Raw genomic sequence first — 24,069 nt, forward strand, 5'->3', positions numbered from 1 at the left:
AACAAAAGAGGTAATTATTAATGGATATTTACATTTCTGGTCCACATGATAATGCCCCCAACAGGGTGGACAACATTCAGAGACACCGTTAAAGAAAACAAGCTGTAATTATAATTGTATCCATCCCTGAGCTTGGCGACTATGTATTTCTTAGTGTTAAACATGTTAGTTTTGTAATAAAATAATAAAAACATGAATCATAGGATGTTGTTTTTCTTTCCAAAATCATGGCACCAAAATGTTTCTGCAAACAAAGGATCACCCACCTGATACCAGTTAAATATTTTAACAGGATAAAGGCACCCGTTTCAATTAAGTTACCAAATGGGCATTAGTGCCCCAGTATCCACAAGTGACTGTGTGGGCTACATCAAGCTGCCCTATTAGTAATGAAGGCAGCTGCCATGGAAACTAGTATGCCTTAAAAGCTGATGGCTTTTTTCCAAAAGAGAAAGATTTGAGCTTAACTGTAAGTGTGCAATTGCAGTAAGTGAGAACAAAGTCAACTTTTTCACAAAACAAACACCATCTGTTGGCTCAATCAATTTAAATTCAGTATTTTAAATGATTGTATTGATTTAGTTGCATGGAATATACTGTATAGAGTATTTACATTACCCTGTTTTCCCCCAGTGGTTTAGGATCGAGTATCAGTATTGTCACACACCGCTGCCAATTAATGCTGAGGTCAGGCTGGTCTCCCAAGAGCGAGATGACGCTTTACACCGGAAAACAACGGCGACCAAATGATGAATGTGCTGTATCTGGGTCAGACCAGAAGGCTGCCCCTGCTACTTGTAACTATGGAAACCAGTACTATCTGTACAATATCTATGTGTAGCAAACCCCTACCTAAAAAAACGGCATGGAGAAGGATGAGCGCCACCTGGCTTTCCTTGCCCAAGACACACCACATAAAATGGTGCCCCTACGAACATGGTGGATCTTAGATCCCAGACCGTAATTTCTATCTAGTATCTAGTATCAGTATTGTCACACACCGCTGCCAATCAATGCTCAGGTGCAGATCATCTCTGAAGAGCGAGATTACAATTTACCTGAAATACAATGGCGACCAAATAATGAAGGTGCTGTATTTGGGTTAGACCAGGAGGCTGCTCCTGGTCCTGGTAACCAGTACTATCTGTACAATATGTATGTTTGGCAAACTCCTAGTTAAAAAAAAGGCCCGGAGAAGGATGACCGCCACCTGGCTTTCCTTGCCCAAGACACGTCACATGAAGTGGTGCCCCTACGAATCTGCTGGATCTGAGATCATTGAAACGTAAAGTCCTTCAATAATTATAACTAGGCGTGAGCGATATTGGGAACCTTAGCATCGATCCGATCCAAGTGAATACATGGTACAATCCATCAATCGAGACCGATACTTTCCACTTAGAAATGTCATGATCATGGAATAATTGAACCCCCCACCCCTTGAGTCAGTTCATATTTATGATAAACACAGCCACCAAAAATGTTTCATTTTTTATTAAATAACTACAATTCAAACTTTAACAGGATAAAAATATATATACAAATATATATATTACAACTGTTTCAGAACGGCAGCCAAGAGAGTCAAAAGAAAAAGCAGCAATGTAACGAAAATATGAATATAACAATATCAACATATCAACTATACTTTCCATTGCACGATATATTGGCCTGGAGAGGGATGAGCACCACCAGGCTGTACTTGCCCAGAACACAACCGGAGGAATTCATGACCCTAGTGGTTAAAGGATATGTATGTATGTATTTGTGCTCTTCAGGATATCTCTCATAATACTCCGCACATTTTTGACTTCTAGCTGATCCAAGCAGACAGAAAACCCACAGAGCTGAATAGTAGATTTAGCAGTGTGATACCTGACTTCATCCTCATCAATGCAGCATTTTGAAACAGAAAGCGCCAAAGAATTGGAGGAAAGGGGGTCTGAGGTGGTGGGTCTGACTAGCAGGTGGTCTTCCCCTGATTTACCAGCTCATTGTCCTTCACCAGATATTGTTACACCGAGGCAGTGCCTATCTTCTGAGGAAAACTAAATGAGAAATGAGAAAAAAATGACATGTGCAGATTGTTATCCACAAACACCAGTATCTAGCATCTGATTAATCTTAAGGGACATTTTCTCCCAAATCATGGTGTCGTGGTAGAAAATGTTGAACATGCAGATAAAACCCACAGTAATCCAAAAAGGTTAGGGTCCAAAAGTGCAGGATCCCCTCCGATTCAACTCCCAGAGGCCCCAGAAAGCCAATCACACCCCCAGAGAATCAGACTTGGGGCCCGGAGCACACCCACCGGGATTACCAGGAGGGCTGTGCTATCTACATATAGCATACTAGATATTTTGAGGGAATCCCTGAACAGGGCAAATTGAATATTTCTATACCGTCTTTTTAACCTTTCGGTGGAAATCTTTCAAAGCGCTTAAGGATGTACTTCAGAGTTAGCTTACATTCATACACGCACCGATAGTCATCAGAGGTAGGGGTTTAGTGTCTTGTCCAAGGACACTTTGAAATTTAAATTGGTAGGAGCCGGAATTGAACCTGCAACTTCCCGGTTCCGAAACAAGCACTCTAACGTCAGTCACTCAAACAGACATACAAATAGAGAGTGGCCAAACTGGTGAAGTATCGATCCCCGGAAAATAGTATTCAAATACTTGCTTAGTATTGATAATATTGATATGTGGATCAATCTGCCTATTCCCTACATTGTATCCTTGCGTGTTTTCACGGTTCTACACTAAATTACTCACTGGGCGAAACCCCTCCAAGCATTTTGTTTTTTTTCTGAAAATAGAAAAATTGTATATAATTGCTACAAAAATACTGCTAGAGTAATACTATGTGACAAAATACTACTACCTGTCACGATTGCCCATTACCCTCACTTGTGCCCGCTCGTTTGGCGCCAGCTGCTGCTCATTGCCAGATTGGCTCCCCTCCTATTTAAACTCAGTGCTCTCATTCACTCCTTGTCAGTCTGTCAACGAACCTCTGGACTTGCAAGGCATGCATTTTGACTCTGTCCGGTATACTGCTCGTGTATCCAGTATCGAGTATCGATCCTGTCTGTTCCGTCCTGTCTGGTATCTTGCTCGTGTGTCCAGTATCGATCCTGTCTGTTCTGTCCTGTATCTTGCTCGTGTATCCTGTATCTGGTATCGATCCCGTATGTCCGGTATCCTGCTTGTGTATTCAGTATCCGGTATCGATCCTGTCTGTCCCGTCCTGTCCGGTATCTTGCTCGTGCATCCTGTATCAGGTATCGATCCCGTCTGTCCTGTCCGGTTTTGATCTCGTCTGTCCCTGGCTTTATGTTTTCCCGAAACCAAATAACAAATAAAGTGCTTTAAACAAAGACCTAATATTCTATTTTGCTCTAATTGTGGTCGTTTCAAAACCAATTTGATGAAACTAATCCATCTCAAAAGAAGTATAACATATCACATGCGACCCCCGACTCCAAATAGTTGCCCACCCCCAAAGTAGGACATGGAATGAGTCCTAGTAGATATGCAAATTAACATAATAGGGGCCCCAAATCTAATTTTGCTTAGGGCCCCATAAATGCTTGGGCCGGTCCCGGCTAAACCAATTCACCCGAGTGACTTCCTAATCTGTTTTGTATCCCTACCTGTCAACCCGTACGTTTTTGCCGTACAAAGTTCGTTTATTATGCACTTTAAGTCGTGTACGACATACAAGAAAATCTGTACGGAAAAACGCAAATTTGTCAATGACGGGTACCATCCGGTAAACACCGACTATCACGAAACGGCAAATCAATCAAGTCAGACGATTTCGCCACGGTAGCCTCTATCTCTATCGTTTTTTTCGTTGCAGACGAAGTGAGCGGTTTGATGCTACTGTGCGCATTCGTCTGCCGCCTGGGGATTTCCCATCATGCATCATTCCGTGGTAGTTGTGTAGTAAAAGGAAGTCCATCTCCTTTTAGAGAACCGGCTTTTTCAGCTCAACTCATTAAAGGGAGCCGGTGTTATGCCGAGAAATGCATCCCTGCCAAGATTTGCACCCCCTAGCTGCTAATCGCCACTTTTACCTCGTTTTATCGCACTTTTATATCACTTTTCGGGAATGTGATGGCGAACATATAACCATAACCACTTCGTCTTGCATTTGTTGGGAATGTAATAAAATTCAAACAATCCCTTCTTTGTATTTGTTGTGAATGTAATCGAACGGTAATGGACACCATATATAAATCACTCTTGAGAAGGTAACATGTTTATTTTGCCTTTTTCTACTCAAATCGCTCGTATTGAAACTGTTATGCACTGACAGTAGAGTGCATAACAGTTCTCAAAAGTGATATTATATACGGTGTGCATTATCGTTCGATCACATTCACAACAAATACAGTTTAAGTTTTATTACATTCCCAACAAATGCAAGACGAAGTGGTTTTGGTTATTATGTTCGCCATTACATTCCCGAAAAGCGATATAACCGTGAGATAAAACGAGGTAAAAGTGGTTATAGTAGCTAGGGGATGCAGATCTCGGCAGGGATGCAGTTCTCGGCATAACACTGGCTCTCAAACGGCTCACTTGCTTTGATGCATTAGATTACGAATTATTATGTTGCATAATGAAATTAAGAAAAAAAGGAAGTATAAAATGAGAAAATGAAAAAAGACAGGTTTGTGGTTATCCCTTTGATCAGTATATTACCAACAATAATTTAATGCAGAAAAAAATAATAATTGTAATAAGAAAATGTATGATTCTACTTAATTATATTTGCATGTATTTTTTCCTTCTACAGTGAACGTCCAAGCTACTTCATTTTTGATTTTTTTTTTAATTATAAACCTCATTCATGTCGAGCAACTAAGTATCTCACAACAAAATGTTAATTAACAATAGTGTATATATGATCTTTTTGGGTTTTTTTTTTTTAGAGGATTGGCAGTATTTCACAATTTGCCCACAGTCTCGTTTTGGAAAATTTGTTACTTGTCTCGGATGATTTGTTGGGTGCCTATTTAATAGTTTCTTTTGGGAAACTCAAAAACCTCAACACGAGGAAGATGAAGAAACTTGAGAAGGGACTGCACAATACACAAGAGGTAAGTATTAGTTTCAGGAGCGAGCAGCAGCAAGTCAACTGCAGGAGAGAGAGTGGGAAAGGTGAGAGGAGAGAGAGTGGGAAAGGTGAGATGGCACAACATTCATTTGGACAGGTAACTTAAAATTAGTTTTACCTGGTTATATCAGTATCAGAAATCATTTTCCCCCCATTTTATTAACACTCCACTTATTGAAACATGAATATTTTGTTTGTTTGTTTGTTTGTACATGATTCAATTGTTTGTTTGTTTGTACATGATTCAAATTGAATCTTTTCTTCCGGCGCCGTCACGAATGGCAGCCACTCCAGCAGCTCCCGTGTTATTTTCGATTGTTCTCGATTGTTCTCAGCTCAGGGATGCTGCTGGAAATGTGAATTTCCCTTCGGGGATGAACAAAGTATCTATCTATCTATCTGCGCCGTCACGAATGGCAGCCACTCCAGCAGCTCCCGTGTTATTTTCGATTGTTCTCAGCTCAGGGATGCTGCTGGAAATGTGAATTTCCCTTCGGGGATGAACAAAGTATCTATCTATCTATCTATCTATCTATCTATCTATCTATCTATCTATCTATCTATCTATCTATCTATCTATCTATCTATCTATCTATCTATCTATCTATCTATCTATCTATCTATCTATCTATCTATCTATCTATCTATCTATCTATCTATCTATCTATCTATCTATCTATCTATCTATCTATCTATCTATCTATCTATCTATCTATCTATCTATCTATCTATCTATCTATCTATCTATCTATCTATCTATCTATCTATCTATCTATAACAAAACACGTGTACAATATAACATGTTAAACTACATAAATAAACATGTTTGAAAAAAAATATGGTGTAAGATTATTTTGTATTTTGTAAGGGAAAATACGACAGTTTGTAAGGGCATGGAGCCGTGGAAGTTGACAGGTATGGGTCACTTCGGGCGGCCTAAAACTGCGACTACTTGGGTACGAATCTGGGATGGTGACGAGGATTATGATAGAGGGCGGTAATGCGCTAAAGCCGCCCTTAAATGGAAATAAACAGAAGAAGAATGTAACGAATCACTCGCTACGCAGTACGCATGCGCCAGAGGTCAGAGTTGAAATGCATGGCGCGGTTCGCGGGAAAGGTCCCAAAACAAATCGCTTCCAAAGAGCACCAAGACTTTTTACCATCTTAACTGTCAAAACGTATATATTCTTTAAACACTTTTAAAAGTGTTTTATTTATTTTTTTCGATTTAAAAGTGTCCAATTTAATAGTTTATAAGTTGTTTGAGCAGCTTCTCACCGCCCGCAGGCGAGTGACTCTCAACGAACGGCTGATTGGAACTTTTGGACGCTACAAATTTTGTCCTGAAGTGCGATCAAAATGGCAGAAAGGCCAGAAGATCTCAACCTTCCCAATGCGGTCATCACCCGCATCATCAAGGAGGCGGTAAAGGCTCAAGCATTTGAGTTTATATGTCAAACAAGTTGATCAAAAGTGAATTTTCTGCTTGGTGTTATCGTAACTTATGCCATTTGCTATTAGTGACCCAATTTACAGCACTCTTTATGTCAGTGCATTTAAGCATATCGAAACAACCATAAACTAGAAAATATTACTTAGCAATCGAAGAATTTTTTTTTGTCAATAGTCGATGAGTGTGCATTCAGTGGCGGCCCGTAAGGGCCTGCAAGGTCTTAACTGTTGACCTTAAATATCTGAATAAAGGTGTTAACTATATTCTCATCAATGCTTATTAAATAAATCCAAATTGTCAACTTATTTTCATCGCTTCTTCCTAGTTGCGCTTCTTCCAGATGTTTGCGTTCATATTGAAGCATTTAACCAACTACATTTCAGCCATTAGTTGTTGCTAGGCTCATAAATCTACAAAAAACCCTGACGCCATGTAATGTAACATACATTTTTGAGAAAGCTGTTGTTTTAGCTAAATGGATTCCAAGTTGGTGTTTGAAGCCTGCTAGCGGGTGTTTAGAAACGTCACTGGTTTCACAAACCATGATCGGCTAAGGTGCGATCATCCACCAAAGAAAACTGAACTGTTCAAGGGAATATATTGTGTGTTTATTTAATACCCTTACATTTGTTTGTAAACATTGTGACATAACCGGTGGGCAGGACTTGGCCTGGAGGCAAAAGAATCCTTGCCGCTGGTCAGAAGACGGAGGAAAAGAAAGCTGTCGTAGCTACTAGTTGTCATGTGTGTTTGTGTGCCAGAATCAGAGAAAAAAAACGAAAGTGATTGTAAATGAAGGTTTTACAGGATTTCAGCGGATAATCTTGATCAAAGAAAAAGATGAGAGTTGTGCATTAAGGCAAAAAGATTAGACACATGCATCAAAAATGCTTGGGATTTCAGTGCACACTTTACATCAGCTAAAATTAAACATTTATGATTGTTGTTATCAAGTCTCATCTCATTAGCTACACCGCTTATCCTCAGTAGGGTCGCGGGGTGCTGGAGCCCATCCCAGCAATCATCGGGCAGTGGGCAGGGGACACCCTGAACTGGTTGCCAGCCAATCGCAGGGCACACGGGGACAGACAACTCACTCGCTCTTTCACACCTAGGGACAATTTGGACTGGCCAATTCACCTGAAACGCATGTTTTTTGGAATTTGGGAAGAAAGCGGAGTGCCCGGAGGAAACCCACGCAAGCACGGGGAGAACATACAGACTCCGCACAGGAAGTCTGGAGCTGGATTTGAACCCACGCAGAAGGTTCCCAAGACATGAACTGTGCCGCACATGCGCTAACCACTGCGCCGCCAGGCTGCCCTGTTATCAAGTCCATATTACTTATTATATCTGCAAAATATTTTATTTAGTTTCAGCAAACTTTTAGCGTGTAGCCTAAATGACAAAAGTAGCCTTGTTAACACTGCTTGGGTCAAAAATTAAAACACACAAATTTGAAACCTTTGTTGGGCAAGCAAATTTTCGTTTGCCTCGAGCTTCGACTGTGACTCTGCCCGTGACGTAGGCGAGAGAAGGGTCTCAAGCAAAAGGTTGGACAACTCCGAAGTCAGCAAGCATTTTGCAAGCAAGAACAGTTATTTTTACGCCATTTTCAGTGTAGAGGCAAGCTTTTAAGACAGTCGAATTTCTGGTTGGGTCAGGCTTAAAATGTCGATCATTATGTTCCGGTCGGGCCAGCCTTTTTTTACTCTGACTTTTTTATTTTTTGTTATCCAATCGTCATTGTTCTACTTTGCCTCTGTTTATACCGTCTGTTTTAACTTTGATTTTGTTTCAAAAGACAGGCTTTACATGTCGTGCGGCATGGGGCCCTTCGCTTCCCCTCCACCTCTCGCACCGTCCACGTTCTGTCATTGCTATCACGTATTTGCTCTGCAATGTTATGACACAATCTTCTGGAACGCCCACATAAATATTTACAGAGGGGCAAATTTGTATTTAGTCAACCACTAATTGTGCAAGTTCTCCTACTTGAAAACGTTAAAGGGGCCTGTGATTTTCAACATAGGTAAACCTCAACCATAAGAGACGGAATGTGGAGAAAAACATTACAATGTTTTAATCTGATATAATTTATTTGCAAATAAGGTGCAAAACAAGTAAAGTTCATCTCACTTTATGTATGTACCCTTTGTTGGCAATAACGGAGGCCAAGCGTTTTCTGTAACTCTTCACAAGCTTTTCACACACTCTTGCTGGTATTTTGACCCATTCCTCCATGCAGATCTTCTCTAGAGCAGTGATGTTTTGGGGCTGTCGTTGGGCAGCACAGACTTTTGACCTCCCAAGATTTTCTATGGGGTATATATCTGGAAACAGGCTCGGTCACTCCAGGACCTTGAAATGCTTTTTACGAAGCCACTCCTTTGTTGCCCTGTCTGTGTTTGGGATCATTGTTATGCTGAAAGACCCAGCCACGTCTCGTCTTCAATGCCCTTACTGATGGAAGGAGCTTTTCACTTAAAATATCTTGATACATAGGCCCATTCATTCTTTCCTTTGCACAAATTAGGCGTCCTTGTCCCCTTTGCAGAAAAACAACTCCAAAGTCTTTCATTTTCTAATAATCGCTCCCACAGTTGATTTCTTTACCCCAAGTGTTTTACCTTTTGCAGATTCAGTTTTCCCAGCCTGGTGCAGGTCCATAATTATGTATCGGGTGTCCTTCAACAGCTCTTTGGTCTTTGCCATAATGCAGTTTGGAGTGTGACTGACTGAGGTTGTGGACAGGTGTCTTTTACTCTGATAATGCGTTTAAACCGGTACAATTTATACAGGTAACAAGTGGAGCCCCGTTAGAAGAAGTTGGACCTCTTGTACAGCTTGAAATCTTGCTTGGTTGTAGGTGACCAAAAGCTTATTTTCCACAAATTCGGGAATAAATTCTTCAAAAATAAACTAATGTGATTTTATTTTTTTCTTCTTCTTTTGTTTGGGTGTTTGGGCAATTGGGTTGGCCATAGTCCAAAAATTTTTGTGTTTTTTTTAAACTATTTTTTTCCCTTTTATTTTCTTTGTTATTGTATGTGTTGTCTCGCTGTCGGTCACCCCTCTTGAGGGATATGACCAAGGTAGATAGATAGATAGATAGATAGAGAGACAGACATTGCGTCTCTTAAAGTCAAGGTTTACCCATGTTGACAATTACAGGCCTCCCTAATTTATTCAAGTAGGAGAACTTGCCCAATTGGTGGTTGACTAAGTACTTATTTTCCCCACTGTACATGTACCATATTTTCCGCACTATAAGGCGCACCTAAAAGTCTTGATTTCTTTCAAAAGCTGACCATGCGCCTTATAATACAGTGCGCCTTATATATGGATCAATATTAAGTCGCAAAGTCAATATTAAGTTGCAACTAATGCAAGCAGCCGCCGACTAGATTTTCCCCCGAACGCGAAGTAGTCCGCCTTGTATGCTGGGATTTATATACCGGCGTTTCATTGGCTAACCAATGTGTCAATCATCATTTGAATCGATCACTATTGGCTAAAGTTAGTTCGGAGGTAAAGGGGGCGGATCCTTTTTATCATTTACAGGCTCGCATAGGCTAAAGGGGCAAAACAAATCCTGCAATTGGCCGAAAAAGATGTGTCAATCATCAGTTGAATCGATCACTATTGGCTAAAGTTATTTGGAGGTAAAGGGGGCGGATCCTTTTTATCATTTACAGGCTCGCCTAGGCTAAAGGGACAAAACAAAGCCTGCAATTGGCGAAAAAGATGACTGAATAGCATGTTGGGTAGAACTACGCCATAGAGATAACAGTATTTTACTATTCTGTACTGTATTTGTAAATATTTTACTCTCCTGGATTTACTACACTCACGGATATAAGAGGACCATGGTTGCACATTATTATTGAACGCAACGACTTCGGTGAGCTACTCCGGCTATATATTTTCCCAGTATTTTGTTTCAGAGTGATATCGATGTTTCTGTGATGGGTCTTTTTTTAAATTAAACTCAATTCCAAGTGTTTATTGTCATATGCACAGTAAAGTTGCGAGCGAAAAAGAAAATAGAAAGTAAGGAATGGTTGGCATTTCTTGAATCCCAAGACTTTAACCTTCCGAATGATATTTGGAACGATACATTTGAGTGACATCGTACGGACACCGCATCCGCACGTGTCTATGACACGTATTTGCTTCTTTGCAAGCTTTCGGAATGTTAAGGGGGTAATAAGTTGGACTGAACTATCTGACTGTTTTGTCCACGTTCGCATTGTAGCGCCTTATAATCCGGTGCGCCTTATGCATGGAAGATATAGGACCAAAAGCTATTTTTTGGGGGTGCGCCCTATAACCCGGTGCGCCCTATAGTGCGGAAAATATGGTATATTCAATCTCAATGTTCATGACTCCAAGTCCATTGAAGGCCAACTATTATACATTTTTTATTTGTCGATTTAAATGTGTAAAACCATATTGGTGTTTATCAGGGGTCCCAAACTTAATTTTATTGGTGGGCGCTGGAGCTCAGGTTAGGGTGAAGTGAGGCCGAATCAGGTTTTACTGAAAATCTCTGATACAAATATTCAATTGTTCTTAAACACTTTTTAAATAAGATCTTGAAATAAAAAAAAGATTACTTTTTTTTTTACAATCATTCAGTAATAATTCCATAATTTGATGTGGTCTGCACTTACATTAAAGGGACAGTGTGTATTATTTGTCGACTTGATGTCTCTGCAACAATTAGTGCAACCGAAAATTAGTGCTAAAAGCCCATAAAAACCTAATCTTACCATCGTTGTTCTCATTTTTCGCGCGTTTTTTTCTTGGTATCTGTAGTAGCAAAACGGCGGACAATTATGTCAATCTCCTAGGCGAGGCTAAAGTTATATAAAATATAATAGCATTCCTGGACCTATGAGTATTTTAAAAAAAAAAAGCACATTTGTATTATATCTACCGTATTTTCCGCACTATAGGGCTCACCGGGTTATAGGGCGCACCCCCAAACAATAGTTTTTGGTCCTATATCTTCCATGGATAAGGCGCACCAGATTATAAGGCGCTACAATGCGAACGTGGACAAAACAGTCAGATAGTTCAGTCCAACTTATTACCCCCTTAACATTCCGAAAGCTTGCAAAGAAGCAAATACGTGTCATAGACACGTGCGGATGCGGTGTCCGTACGATGTCACTCAAATGCATCGTTCCAAATATCATTCGGAAGGTTAAAGTCTTGGGATTCAAGAAATGCCAACCATTCCTTACTTTCTATTTTCTTTTTCGCTCGCAACTTTACTGTGCATATGACAATAAACACTTGGAATTGAGTTTAATTCACTCAACTCATCACAGAAACATCAAGATCGTTCTAAAACAAGATACCGGGAAAATATAAAGCCGCATAGCTCACCTAAGTTCTCTTGCAGCCATCACGTTCAATAATGATACGTAACCATGGTCTTCTTACAACCGTGAGTGAAGTAAATCCAGGAGAGTAAATTATTTGCAAATACAGACTAATAAAACATGTTACTTTATGGTGTACTTTAGCAAGCTTGCTAAGCTTGCTACGCCATTGCTAAACTCGGCCAATTGCAGGGTTTGTTTTGGCCATCTAGCCAATCCGAGGCTCCGAATAACTTCAGCCAATAGCGATCGATTCAACGGATGATTGATACATCTTTTTTGGCCAATTGCAGGGTTTGTTTTGGCGCTCTAGCCAATCCGAGGCTCCGAATAACTTCAGCCAACAGTGATCGATTCAAATGATGATTGACACATTGGTTAGCCAATGAAACGCCGGTATATAAATCCCAGCATACACCGCGGACTACTCCACTTTCGGGGGGAAATCGAGTCGGCGGCTGTTGCGTAAGTTGCGAGACCTTGTGATTTATGTTGTTGATCCATAAATAAGACGCACTGTATTATAAGGCGCATGGTCAGCTTTTGAAAAAAAATTAAGACTTTTAGGTGCGCCTTATAGTGCGGAAAATACGGTATATATTTTTTAAATAAATACTGTTTTTGTTAACGGCTTTTTTTTTTCATACGACTGTGAGGTGCTAAATAATACACACTGTCCCTTTTTAAAGGTGCTGTCCGGGATTTGAACATCAGCAGCCTTTGTCCAGATGCATACATGCATTTCTGAGACATGTCCAAATACGCTCTTCTTTTTTCATCTTCTTTGGACTTAGGGTTGGCGTTTGGACTCTGTTTGAAACTGTCCTTTTTTTTCAACATTTTCATGCTACGGTGAGAGAAAACCACGAGGATGAGCATGAAAACAGTATAGTAAATAGTAATCAATTTTGTTTTAGGTTCAAAGTGGTTTATTGGATGGATTGGGAGGAACGTTGTAGCTATAGACTGATTCCAAGCTCAGTTAACTTTTTGAATAAACTACACATAGCTCATTTTGTCTAATTCATGACCGCGCATGAACAATCTGACTAAGTTTGATATGGACTGATATCCCTTTGGCCGAAAAATGTTGCGGTTGTTATTTAATTGATAGTAATGTGCCATTTTGTGTTGTCCTCAACATGTTTGTAGCTTAGAAATAACTCCCCCGCACCGTTTGTTTTCAACAGCTCCCAGATGGGGTGAATGTGTCAAAAGAAGCACGGAGAGCAATCTCGCAAGCTGCCAGTGTGTTTGTGTTGTATGCAACATCTTGGTAAGAGGACACTCAATTCTTTCACAAAATCCTCTTTCAGTCCACAGGGTTGTACGCGTGCTTGAAATCCTTGGAAATGCTTGAATTGAATTTTCACATAGTGTTTTCAAGGATTGAACAGTGCTTGAATTTTGGGCAAAGTGCGTGTAAATGCTTGAAATTGTTGCCGTGACTTGTTGCACAACAAGTCAGCTTAAAAATTACGCTGACACTGCTCTCTGATGGCTTTTTTTTCCCGTTGCATTTTCTCTTCCGTTGTGATTAACCGCGGCTGGCATTAGCTTTTACGGCATTGTCCCATGAAGCGCCGTTGGGCCCAAGAAGACCAGTGCATGCTACACCTTAACAGGGCACGATGAAATGTGTAATAGAGCAAGAATTACGTATCAATTATGGACATTTATTATTGGCAATGCAAAAAATTAAGGGAGCATTTCCCAGTCATAAATTGTACAAAAGGGAAGATGCTGCAACTGAAAATGTAAGCCACATATCATTTTTACCCAACACCTATGTGGAGTGAGACTTACCCCAAAAGCAAATATGTTCTTGATTTACTCAAGATTTAAAAATCGTATGTTTTGATAAATACACAAAAAACATTAAAAATTGCATATATAAATTGCAGATTCGAGGCTTTGCAAAATGCATGATTCACATCAGATTTTTTTCTTTTAATGGTGTTAGGGAAATTAGAAAATTCAAAGTCCTTAAAAAGTGCTTGAATTTGGCCATGAAAACGGACCCTGATGGTAGTTTCACATTTGAAACGGAAGCTTTGAAATCATTTGGATGCTTTATGAGAATAGTATCTTTAGCATTTGCATGACAGCCCTGGAGTTGTCAGCCACGCTCTTTTTGATGGATTTTTTTCCTGGATTCCAATCTGTGTTGCATCGCTTTTATGCGATTTCTTTTTTTTTTTTTTGTGCTGCAACAAGCGACCTATGGCCCTAAGATACTTGCAGCCACTAAAAAAAGTGTCCGCAACCCAAAATGTTGAAAGGGCCACATTGGACAAGAAACGACAACATTTGCATGGAGCCGCAAAAACTAGGCCATATACAAGTCTCATAATGAATGCAACACATGCCATATGTATCTATATTAGCAATATTAGCCTACTGTCAAAATGACTAAGTTAGGGCAGTAGCTCAGGAGGTAAAGTGCTCGTCTTGGGATCAAGAGGTTGGAGGTTCGGCTCCTCTTTGTTATACGAAGTGTCCTTGGGAAAGACACTGAATCCCTAATGCCCCCAATAAGCAGGTAGTTGCCTTGCATGTCTGACACTGCTATCGGTGTGTGTGTGAATGGGTAAGTGTGAAGCACATTGTAAAGCTCTTTGGGAGGTCTTCAGTGACTTGAATAGTGCTATATAAATGCAGACCATTTTCATTTGATGCATCACGTGACCACTCTGTTGTAGTATACTGCCTCAAGTTTAACTTTATTACAAATATTAATGAATTACACTGTGTTTCATTGCTTTGAATTAAAGATCTTGTTTTTGATGTTATTTTGAAGATTCAAAAATGTATACAAATACAATAGCTGCCTTTTTTAAAACAGAAAATAGATAAAATCACATTAATACAGTTAAGTTTGATTTCTATGCATCTTTTTCTTGTTATCTTCGTGGTTCATGGCCGATCACTCACCCGCCAGTTAGTTAAAACAGCTACATGCCTGGCTTGTGATATTACAGTGAAGTTCTCCTGGCAGAAGTTCAAACAAATCATGACTTCACGTTACAATATATGGTTATGCTGCGTTTGAGGTGACAACCTGTATTACCGTTTTAAAACCATACCGGTCAGAGAGCGGCTATGCATCTCTTTTCGACCGTGAAGTTGATCGTCTCATACTTGCAGCCCAGTTGAAATGTAATACTTCTCATTTTTACAGCATCCTTTTGTCATGTTTGTCCTACAGAGACCATATTAAAACAATATATTTCCCTCCCCCATCCTTTTTCAATTTGTAAACATTTTCATTAAAGCGCCGGGGAGCATCTTGGCAGTGCTAAAGAGCCGCAGGTTGCTCACTCCCGCACTAGTATATGAAATACAAAAAGCATTGTTGACCATCTTTTTTTATGTTACAGTGCCAACAACTTTGCCATGAAAGCAAAACGAAAAACACTGAATGCCTCCGATGTCTTAGCTGCAATGGAAGAAATGGAATTTGAGGGCTTTATGGAGCCACTCCGAGAAGCTTTAGAAGGTGAGGAGCTTAAAGACCTCAAGAATGAATTATGACAGTTTTGCATTGTTCTCTAAACCTCAGTTGATACAAAGCTTGACACTGGTATTGTTGCTGTTTGTTTTAAACACTAGTGTACAAGAAGGGCCAAAAGGGAAAGAAAGCGGTTTCTGAGCAGAAGCGCAAAGATAAAGAAAAGAAGACAGACTCTGAAAACGATAAAAGCCGGGAAGAGGAAGAGGACGAACAAATGGAAGAAGAACCTGAGGCAGACAATGAGGTGGAGGAAGAGGAAGTTGAAAACTGAGGATAATTCTGTGGTGCTGTTCATATGATAAAATGCACCATGTCAGCCCCTGTGAAGTTGTCATAAGGATCCCAGCTTATTCTGATTAGCTTATTAGGAATGTTTTTGTCTCCTACAATTCGAATGTTGAAAAAGCACAACACAGAAATATTTTGTTGTCCTTACTTGTTTTTCGGCTCATGACAAAATGGATCTTGTATTGACATGTCAGTCAACACAAAGGATTTACTGTATCATAGTAACAAAAAGTTCTATATTTGAAGCCGTGATCTAGTTTTAAATGCTTTGATTGTATACCAATATGTGACAAAATTACTGTATTTGGATAAAAAGATAAACTTTTTCAGATAAGTGCGTGGTTGAATATTTTAAATCAGGGGGTGTCAGACTCATTTGAGCTTGGGGGCAACATGGTGGGGAAAAAAACTTGTTGGGGGCTGGGATAATAGTATAAAAAGACAGAACAAGAGAAAGAAAGTAAGAGACAAATAAAGAGAAGACTGCAAGAGAAGGATAATGAGATAACAAGGAAAGGAGTAGGATCAAAAAAGAAGATGGAGAATGACAACTACAGTGTATTTGTGAGTGGTGCCTGGTGACATCAGGTGGACCTATTTAAAACTGCAGCTGATTTTTCTCTTGCACTTCTCTCAGTGTCGTCTTACGAGCTAGTTTGAATCAGTTTGTGGGTCTGATCTGGCCTGTGGTCTGCATGTTAACACCCCTGCTTTAAATAGTGCGACTGTAGACCAGATGCGTGTTGCTCTGAATTAAGTTGATTCTGTGGAGACTGTAAATAGGGAGAGAATATTACCAGGTTTAGTGAATATGACAAAATAGTTTTTCAGCAGGGAGGTAAATTTCGGTAACTTTGACATGTCATCAGAAAAAAAATGTTTAGCGAAAGGTATTGAAGAAATGTGTGAACAAGAGGAAATGACTCCTAGAATGGGGATCTCCTCAATTTTTTAAGTTTTCATTTAACTTTTTGCAATAAATATTTTCACAGAAGTCCCGTGTACTTTTTTCATGTGAAGCCGTCCCCCTGACTCAGACTACAAAAAATTCAAGTTTAGACATGGCAATCAAACTTTTTGGTACAGGTCCGTGTGCAAGTCTCATCTTGAATTGTAGGCCTGTGCAGCAATGAGACTATTAAAGATGATCTAAACCTATTTTCTAATTAAAACTTAAAAATGTTTCATAATTAAACGCTAATCACTTCATTTTTATCCTTAATGTTTTTAAATCATTGGAAAACTTCAAAGCGTTTGAATCGTATTTATCTCGACAGAATAAACCAAATGAGTTGTCCAGCACTATTTTAGGGGTACCCCAAAGAAACGATGACCTTTTGAAAGACAAGGCAAAAAATGTGGTTGGATCACTTTCAGTCTCTGTAGTTTGTATTCTTAGTCGTACTTGTAGCACTCGTTTTTGTTGCACTATCACCAGTGATCAGCAACCCAAAACTTCGAGTTGTAATTGACAAAATTAAAAGCAAATGTGATCTGCAGATAGCCTTACATATATCCAAGTTTAAAAAAAACATTCATACAGACGTTGATATTTATGCTGTTTTTGACATTGAAATCACTAGTATGCATGTTTGTCATATTTGTCCTCAGAGAAAACCACAAAATTATGTACAAGCGTTATTGCATACTACACCCGCTTTGAGGCCAAACAGACACGCACACACACCTGGACCACCCAACCCCACTCACCACCACCAATAGTTTCATCAGATCAAGTACTGAGTCTTGAAGAAAATCAACCCCCACAAAGCAGCAGGACCAGACAACATCCCTGGCTGTGCTCTCAGAGTCTGCGCCAATGAGCTGGCAAATATTTTTACCTCCATCTTCAAACTTTCCCTCAGCCAAAGCAATTCCCTCCTGCTTCAAGACCATAACCATTGTCCCCCTCCCTAAGAAGATTCCACCCACCTGCCCGAAAGACTACAGACCGGTAGCACTCACTCCAATAATTATGAAGTGCTTTGAGAAAGTAGTTCTACCTCACATCCAGAGCAGCATCCCAGACAACCTGGACCCCCAACAGTATTCCTATAGGACCAACAGATCCACCTCAGATGCCATCACAGCCTTTCTTCATGATTCCCTTTCCCAACTCGAAAACAAAGACTCCTACATCAGGGTGCTTTTTCTAGATTACAGCTCCGCCTTCAACACGGTCATCCCCCAGAAACTCACCCACAAACTATCCACAATCGGTTTGCACCCTACCCTCTGCGACTGGCTCCTGGACTTTCTAACTGGTAGACACCAGTCTGTCAGAATTGGAAATAGGACATCAGCCAGCACCACCACCAACATAGGAACCCCACAGGGATGTGTCCTCAGCCCAATCCTCTACACCCTCTTCACACACGACTGCATCGCCTCAGAAAAGAACATTAGCCTTAAGTTCGCTGACGACACTGCAGTGATAGGTCGCATCACTGCGGGGAATGAAGCGGCTTACAGGAGGGAAGTGGCGAGTCTGGTGACATGGTGCGAGGACAACCACCTCACCCTGAATACAAACAAGACAAAGGAGATGATAGTGGACGTGAGGAAGAGATTTCATCAGCCACTATTTATCTAGGATCTTGAAGTAGAGCGGGTGAGCAGCTTTAAGTACCTGAGCGTGCACATCGCTGAGGACCTCACATGGACCCTCAACACCACAGATGGTCAGGAAAGCTCAACAGCGACCGTACTTGGAGGCTGAGGGAGTTTGGAATGTCAAGCAAGGTCCTCAGCAACTTCTACAGCTGCATTGTGGAGAGCATCCTGACCAGCTGCATCGCTGTTTGGTACGGCACTATCACAGCCATGGACTGCAAACGCTTGAAGAGCGGTTAAGAACGCTCAGAGGATCACCAGGACTCCGCTACACTCTCTGCAGAGCATATACCACCGCGGAGTCCACAGGAGGACTGCCTCCATCAATAAGGACCACATCCACAGACTGTTTGCACTCCCACCCTCAGGACGGAGGTACAGGAGTGTGAAATGCAGGACAACCCGCCCAAAGAACTATTTTTACCCCTCTGCTATCAGGACTCTTAAAGGGATGCTGATCAAAGAATACACCACACTACACTTTAAACTGGACCATACTTGGGACTATTTTTGCACTAGTCACCTTCAACACATGGATGTTGTATTTTAATCTTTTAATATTCAAAATACTTTATGTATACATGTATAGATTTATTATGCTGGCAACTGTGGACAGCAAAGAAATAATTTAATTGTAGTTCTTTACTGTGCATATGCCAAACATGGAATCTTGAAAAGCTCCAGGGCAGCATTGAACAGCCACAAGTAGCTCAAACTTCAGTTTTCCGATTTTCAGGCTTTACAAATGTTTAATGCGTTGGCCAAAACCTGGCCACCAATCAGCGGCAGTAGTTTACAAAGGGAAAATCAGGAAGGTGTAAATTTTGGCTATAGGGAAAACCCAAGCAGACCAGTTCAGTAAAACAATATAGTTAAAAACCTTTAACGTAACCGGATTTCAGTATCACACTTTATCAGCCTACTTTAGGTTGCATCCCCTACATATACACATTAAAAATAGGGGAAAATAATATATTTGGCATCTAATGCACCAACTGAATAAAAGCATTTTACACCGGAAACAACTCACCAGTGTACTAAACTCGAGCTATAAACTACAAGTTTGCAGTGCATCCAAGCCAAGTACTAGGCTGAGCCTGTCAAAGGCGAAAAAGTATCCATTACTGCCCTCTAGCCAGGGGTGGAATCTGGTTCAAATTTGTTCTGCATGCGCAGAAATATAGCTAGATAAAAATCCAACATGTTTGATAAGCCTACAGAGTGCAGTTTTATAGCAACTGCTAAAATAGATCGTAACTGCATCCGAACTACCAGCTTGTTTAAGACGGTGTAAAACATTTGTACAGGTTTATTTTTGCAAGTTTACATTTGCATTATAGGTTCAGGTATTCGCCCATTTTTCAAAAAAAATAAGAGTTTAAAACTTGGAAGCACTAAATACACTGTCCTTTGAAATCTAACATTTACAGTCTGAAAATAAAAAAAGTTTATCAAGGTGTAGTAAAACCATTCCACAGAAATGAAGAAAATTAAGTCCATACACATCGAGTTATTCAATTCCCATCATTTTATTACTCAGATGGGCACTCAATTTTGCCACTGTTTATGTCATCAATGACATCATGGGGAGGACGACCATCGATTGTGCAGCCGACAGACTGAGCGGTACCCAGAATCTCCTTGATAGTTCCTGAGGAACAAAAAGAAAACTATTAGATAAATAGTGTCAATGACAGCTGCTACATTAGATTTCTAAAAAAAGTCAACTTTGTTCCAGACTTTTCGGCACAGAGTTGTCCATTTGATTGGGCAGCTCTGTTTCCTAAAGCCGGGTCAATCTAAGCCTCCACTGGATCATACTCCTGTCACTGTGACAGGCATAGTGGCGGGAGGCTTCTACACAACAGAAGTAAATTAAGACCTTGTGCCGTCTTTGTCACGTTTCTCTGGCTTGAAAAGTACCAATTGAAACTTCCAATGAACCTCAATGCATTGCACAACAGCAAACATTTTACCATCAAAGACCAGTCTACATAAGCCTAGTGTGGCTAAATGACGTACCCGACATTTCTCTGGCAATGGAACGGGGTCGCATGGCACGGGCAACACCGACGATGTCATCAAAGGTAATACTTCCGCTGTGCTTCACTGGATAAAAAAAATACTATCGTTATTTGTTGTTTAAGAGCTGAGAATCAGTTCACAAGATTTAAGCTCAACAGCAACGCTTTTTTGTACAGTGCACTAATGTGCTAAATAAAGAAATACGGAGATTGTGCTTTTGAACACTGCACCTTAGTCATGAAAATACAACATGCACTGAAAATCAAAGGACCAATGATATTCACTGTTTTTGCTTCAACTAAATGGAATTTATTTTTATAAGCAATCAAGATATTATACAGCCGTCACTTACCGTTCTTGACCTTCTTCCTGTCACGGGGGGGCTCCTTCAGAGCTTTGATGATGAGTGCAGAGGCAGAAGGAACCACCTCAATCTATGAAAACACAATCATGACCAAAGCCTCAGTTCTACTCAAACCGTGGTAATCAAATGTGTCCTAATTTTAAGAGGGACCATAAGTGTTCTTACCGTTGCCTGTCTGTTCTGAATAATGAGCTTCACAGTGATTCTCAGACCTTTCCAGTCACCAGTGGCCTTAGCAATGTCATCACCAACTTTCTTGGGAGACTGCAAGACAATAATGAAAGTCAATCTCAGTAATTGAAACAAATACTGAACCTGTAAGTTGCTTTTTTTAAGTCACACAATGAAACATTTTCTTCAAAAATAGAACTATGTTTAAGATGTAAATGATAAGAACTTGGGTAACTATGATGAACCTTTTTTCTCTACCAATGAAAAATGTATCTCACTTTTGGCACAGGGTTGGCCATCAATTTGGCCAGCTCTGTTTCCTAAAGTAGAGTCACTCTAAGCCTCCACTGGACTACATCAAGTCACACAGACCAGAACAGTGGCGGGAGGCAGTTTGCTTCGGGTAAATCCCAGTAAAAATACATACCAGACCAAGGGGACCAATCTTGGGGGCCAAGGCTGATGTGGCACCAACCTCTCCACCGGTACACCTCATGTACACTGCAAGACATGAATGTAGCGTTAAAAATTATGTTGGTAAACCTAAATTATTCAATAGTACATTAAGCAGCGCAAGATGTCCGTGCTGGCTCAAGTCAGCATACAAAAATGAAATTTGATGTGCAAGCTTTCATGCAAACTTTCTGATTTACTTAATATTAAACAGTATTCAGTGCTTACACGCATTTCGTAACCCAAGAATATCCAAGGCCAGGCAGGGTGCGGCACTGCGGGTTGACAGAATATTACCATATTTGATATTGCTGGCCACAACTGCCCAGCAATGGACAAAAACCAATCGTCATGTAAACTGACATCAAGTACTTAAATCTGATATTTGACGAAATCGCGATGCCCATGGAATAACAGTGAACGGTAAAAACATTAACACAAATAGAGTATGCGCACGCAGTACGACATCGGGTGCTGTTTTTCCTGCACAATTTGAGAGCCTGCGAGAATTCTGATTTGCTGGAAATCTAAAAGATTAAGGAGTTGCAGTGATCAGCTTTGATATTCATATTCACTTGAAACAGATGAGACACCATCAGAGTAGAATTCAGACTTACCGATGGTGGAATGCAGCATAAGCTTAGAGTGTGACAAACATTGAATACATGCAACCGTGATTCACATTTAGTAACTGCTATGAACACAACAACCAACATTTACAATGTTTTTATCCAATGCACTCAAGTCTGATTCGTTATCAGGTACATCAAAGTAATTTCCCTAGTCATGCTCTGTTCAGCATTCTTTAACTTTCAACTCTGGAACCTTGAGTAAAATTAGGAAAAAATAAAAGCGTGCTACACAAATATATACAGAACTAGTACCCACGTATACATTAGGTTTTAAAGCAAACAGCATATAAAGATACCAGATCTCTTTACCATCCCGTTACATTCAAAATAAATTTAAATCAGATTCTGAGTAAAGCCAGTAAAGCAAACACTGCCTGGATTTTTATCATGCAAGAGCAGAGAACAAAAGTTCATAATTTCCTTTTTTCTAATATCTAGGCTAGAGGTTTACTTTGGTTATGAAGACATGTCCAAATGGACAGTTGAAATGTTAATTTGTGATATGTATACATCGAAAATTGTGTAGACTGAACTACTATTCCCTACTGAGGATAAGCGGTACGGCTAATGAGATGAACTACTATTATAATAAGCTTGAGGTGCTATCTATTGCAATTCACTGATAAGTAGGTACTCTACTACCACTTGAGGAATCATAAAAGTAAAAAATTGTCGAAAGCAACCATAACGAGGCTCATCAGAAGAAAAAGCGGTTTCCTCAAGCAAGTTGATACGAGTACTGACAAAAAAAAAAAAACCTAAGAAAATTCACTTTAAAATAATCGAAAATCGCAATTCTGGTCTGAAATTAAAAATCGCAATTAGGTTTTTTCCTAAATCGTGCAGTCCTAGTATCTATTACACGGATCTATACAATTAACGTGAGTCGCTTTATCTTAAACTTCAAATGGTGAGAAACTACCATGCTTGGGTAATGCCACCAAGAAGCCATTAGCTATAGCTACCTGCAGTTCAGCACACGTGGGTATGATAGGGCACCTTTGGGTCGGTTATCTCAAAATAGGAATTAGAAAAAAAAAAACCCCACACTAAAAGCAAATATATGTATCATGTCAAAGAGGACTTAAAACAGGGCTTAGGTCCCGACATTACCATTGTGAATAGGGCGCGTGGACGTCGACAGACCTCGACGCCATCTTGAGGAGCACTAAAAGGCCTGCTTTGCATAGCATTAAACCGAGCACACGTACCAACTTTAGTCTCTCCGGGGTCGAATTTGGGAGGCATGTTGGTATGGAGGGTGAGCTCAGTTTAGCTTGATTGGTGAGGGTGTCGGATGAACCCGATTCGGGACGACCGATTGTTGTTGCACCGCCACCAGCAAAGAGGGAAAGAAAGAATAGGAAGTAGGATGGCGCTTTAAGAATGAACAAAGTATCGCGAGAGGTGGTTTCAGCGAGATGTGGGTGGAGCAAGATTTTTTTTACAGCGATTTTTTTTTTAACATTGTAAATACTATACAAAGAAAATTAGCATGGGACATTCAGGGGTTAAGGTACCCTATATTATCAAAACTCTTTCTGTGTACAGTCATTCTTTGTAAATATCTCATGTTTCAATGTGCGCACATGCGACTTATTTACATACAAAATGGGTTTTCCGTTAAAAATGTAGAGGGTGGGGTTTATAATCGGGTGCCCTTTACATTTCGAATTTGACGGTAGATACAATACAAATAACGACATTTTAAAATCAATACAATGGGGGAGATTATTAATTATAATATAAATCCCTACCTAGGAGTCAAGTCATGTTTATTTGTATAGCCCGTAATCACAAAGGGTCTCAAAGGGCTGCACAGAACACAGATTATTGCAAACCACAGACTATTATTACATCATCCCCTGATCTAAAACCTTAATGAGGGCAAGGAAAAACTCAAAAACCTCAACATGAGGATAATGAAGAAACCTCGAGAAGGGGGCGCACATGAAGTAATCCCCCTTCCAGGATGACCAGGCTGCAATGGATGTTGCAATAACAAACAATACACAGATATCGTCAACATAAAA

At 40.1% G+C, this 24,069-nt stretch overlaps 2 protein-coding genes and 2 non-coding genes across 5 annotated transcripts; 1 reads left to right on the forward strand and 3 right to left on the reverse strand.

Annotated features, from left to right (window-relative positions):
- Positions 1 to 6,188: 6,188 nt before the first annotated feature.
- Positions 6,189 to 16,772, forward strand: pole3 (polymerase (DNA directed), epsilon 3 (p17 subunit)). The gene is made up of 4 exons (XM_088333223.1): positions 6,189 to 6,555; positions 13,167 to 13,252; positions 15,357 to 15,475; positions 15,589 to 16,772. The coding sequence occupies exons 1-4, from the start codon at positions 6,490 to 6,492 to the stop codon at positions 15,759 to 15,761; spliced, it is 444 nt and encodes a 147-aa protein (XP_088189349.1). The 5' UTR covers positions 6,189 to 6,489; the 3' UTR covers positions 15,762 to 16,772.
- A 3,124-nt stretch (positions 16,773 to 19,896) lies between these two features.
- rpl12 (ribosomal protein L12) lies at positions 19,897 to 23,416 on the reverse strand. 2 transcript variants are annotated; one of them, XM_088334073.1, is made up of 6 exons: positions 23,248 to 23,416; positions 21,379 to 21,452; positions 20,946 to 21,044; positions 20,769 to 20,850; positions 20,414 to 20,500; positions 19,897 to 20,042 (listed from the first exon to the last, which is right to left on the reverse strand). In XM_088334073.1, exons 1-6 carry the CDS (start codon positions 23,282 to 23,284, stop codon positions 19,924 to 19,926), a joined length of 498 nt encoding a protein of 165 aa, XP_088190199.1. In that variant the 5' UTR covers positions 23,285 to 23,416; the 3' UTR covers positions 19,897 to 19,923. The 2 variants fall into 2 exon arrangements, with proteins under 2 accessions (XP_088190199.1, XP_088190200.1); XM_088334074.1 differs by having other exon boundaries at positions 23,150 to 23,383.
- On the reverse strand, positions 20,119 to 20,242 carry LOC148367238 (small nucleolar RNA SNORA65). Its single transcript, XR_015850391.1, has one exon. It is a non-coding gene; the product is annotated as a small nucleolar RNA SNORA65 (small nucleolar RNA).
- LOC148367239 (small nucleolar RNA SNORA65) lies at positions 21,217 to 21,338 on the reverse strand. Its single transcript, XR_015850392.1, has one exon. It is a non-coding gene; the product is annotated as a small nucleolar RNA SNORA65 (small nucleolar RNA).
- Positions 23,417 to 24,069: the final 653 nt, after the last annotated feature.

Source organism: Urocampus carinirostris, chromosome 4 (assembly GCF_059441175.1).
Source record: "Urocampus carinirostris isolate Australia breed hairy pipefish chromosome 4, RoL_Ucar_1.0, whole genome shotgun sequence".
Lineage (NCBI taxonomy): Eukaryota > Metazoa > Chordata > Actinopteri > Syngnathiformes > Syngnathidae > Urocampus > Urocampus carinirostris.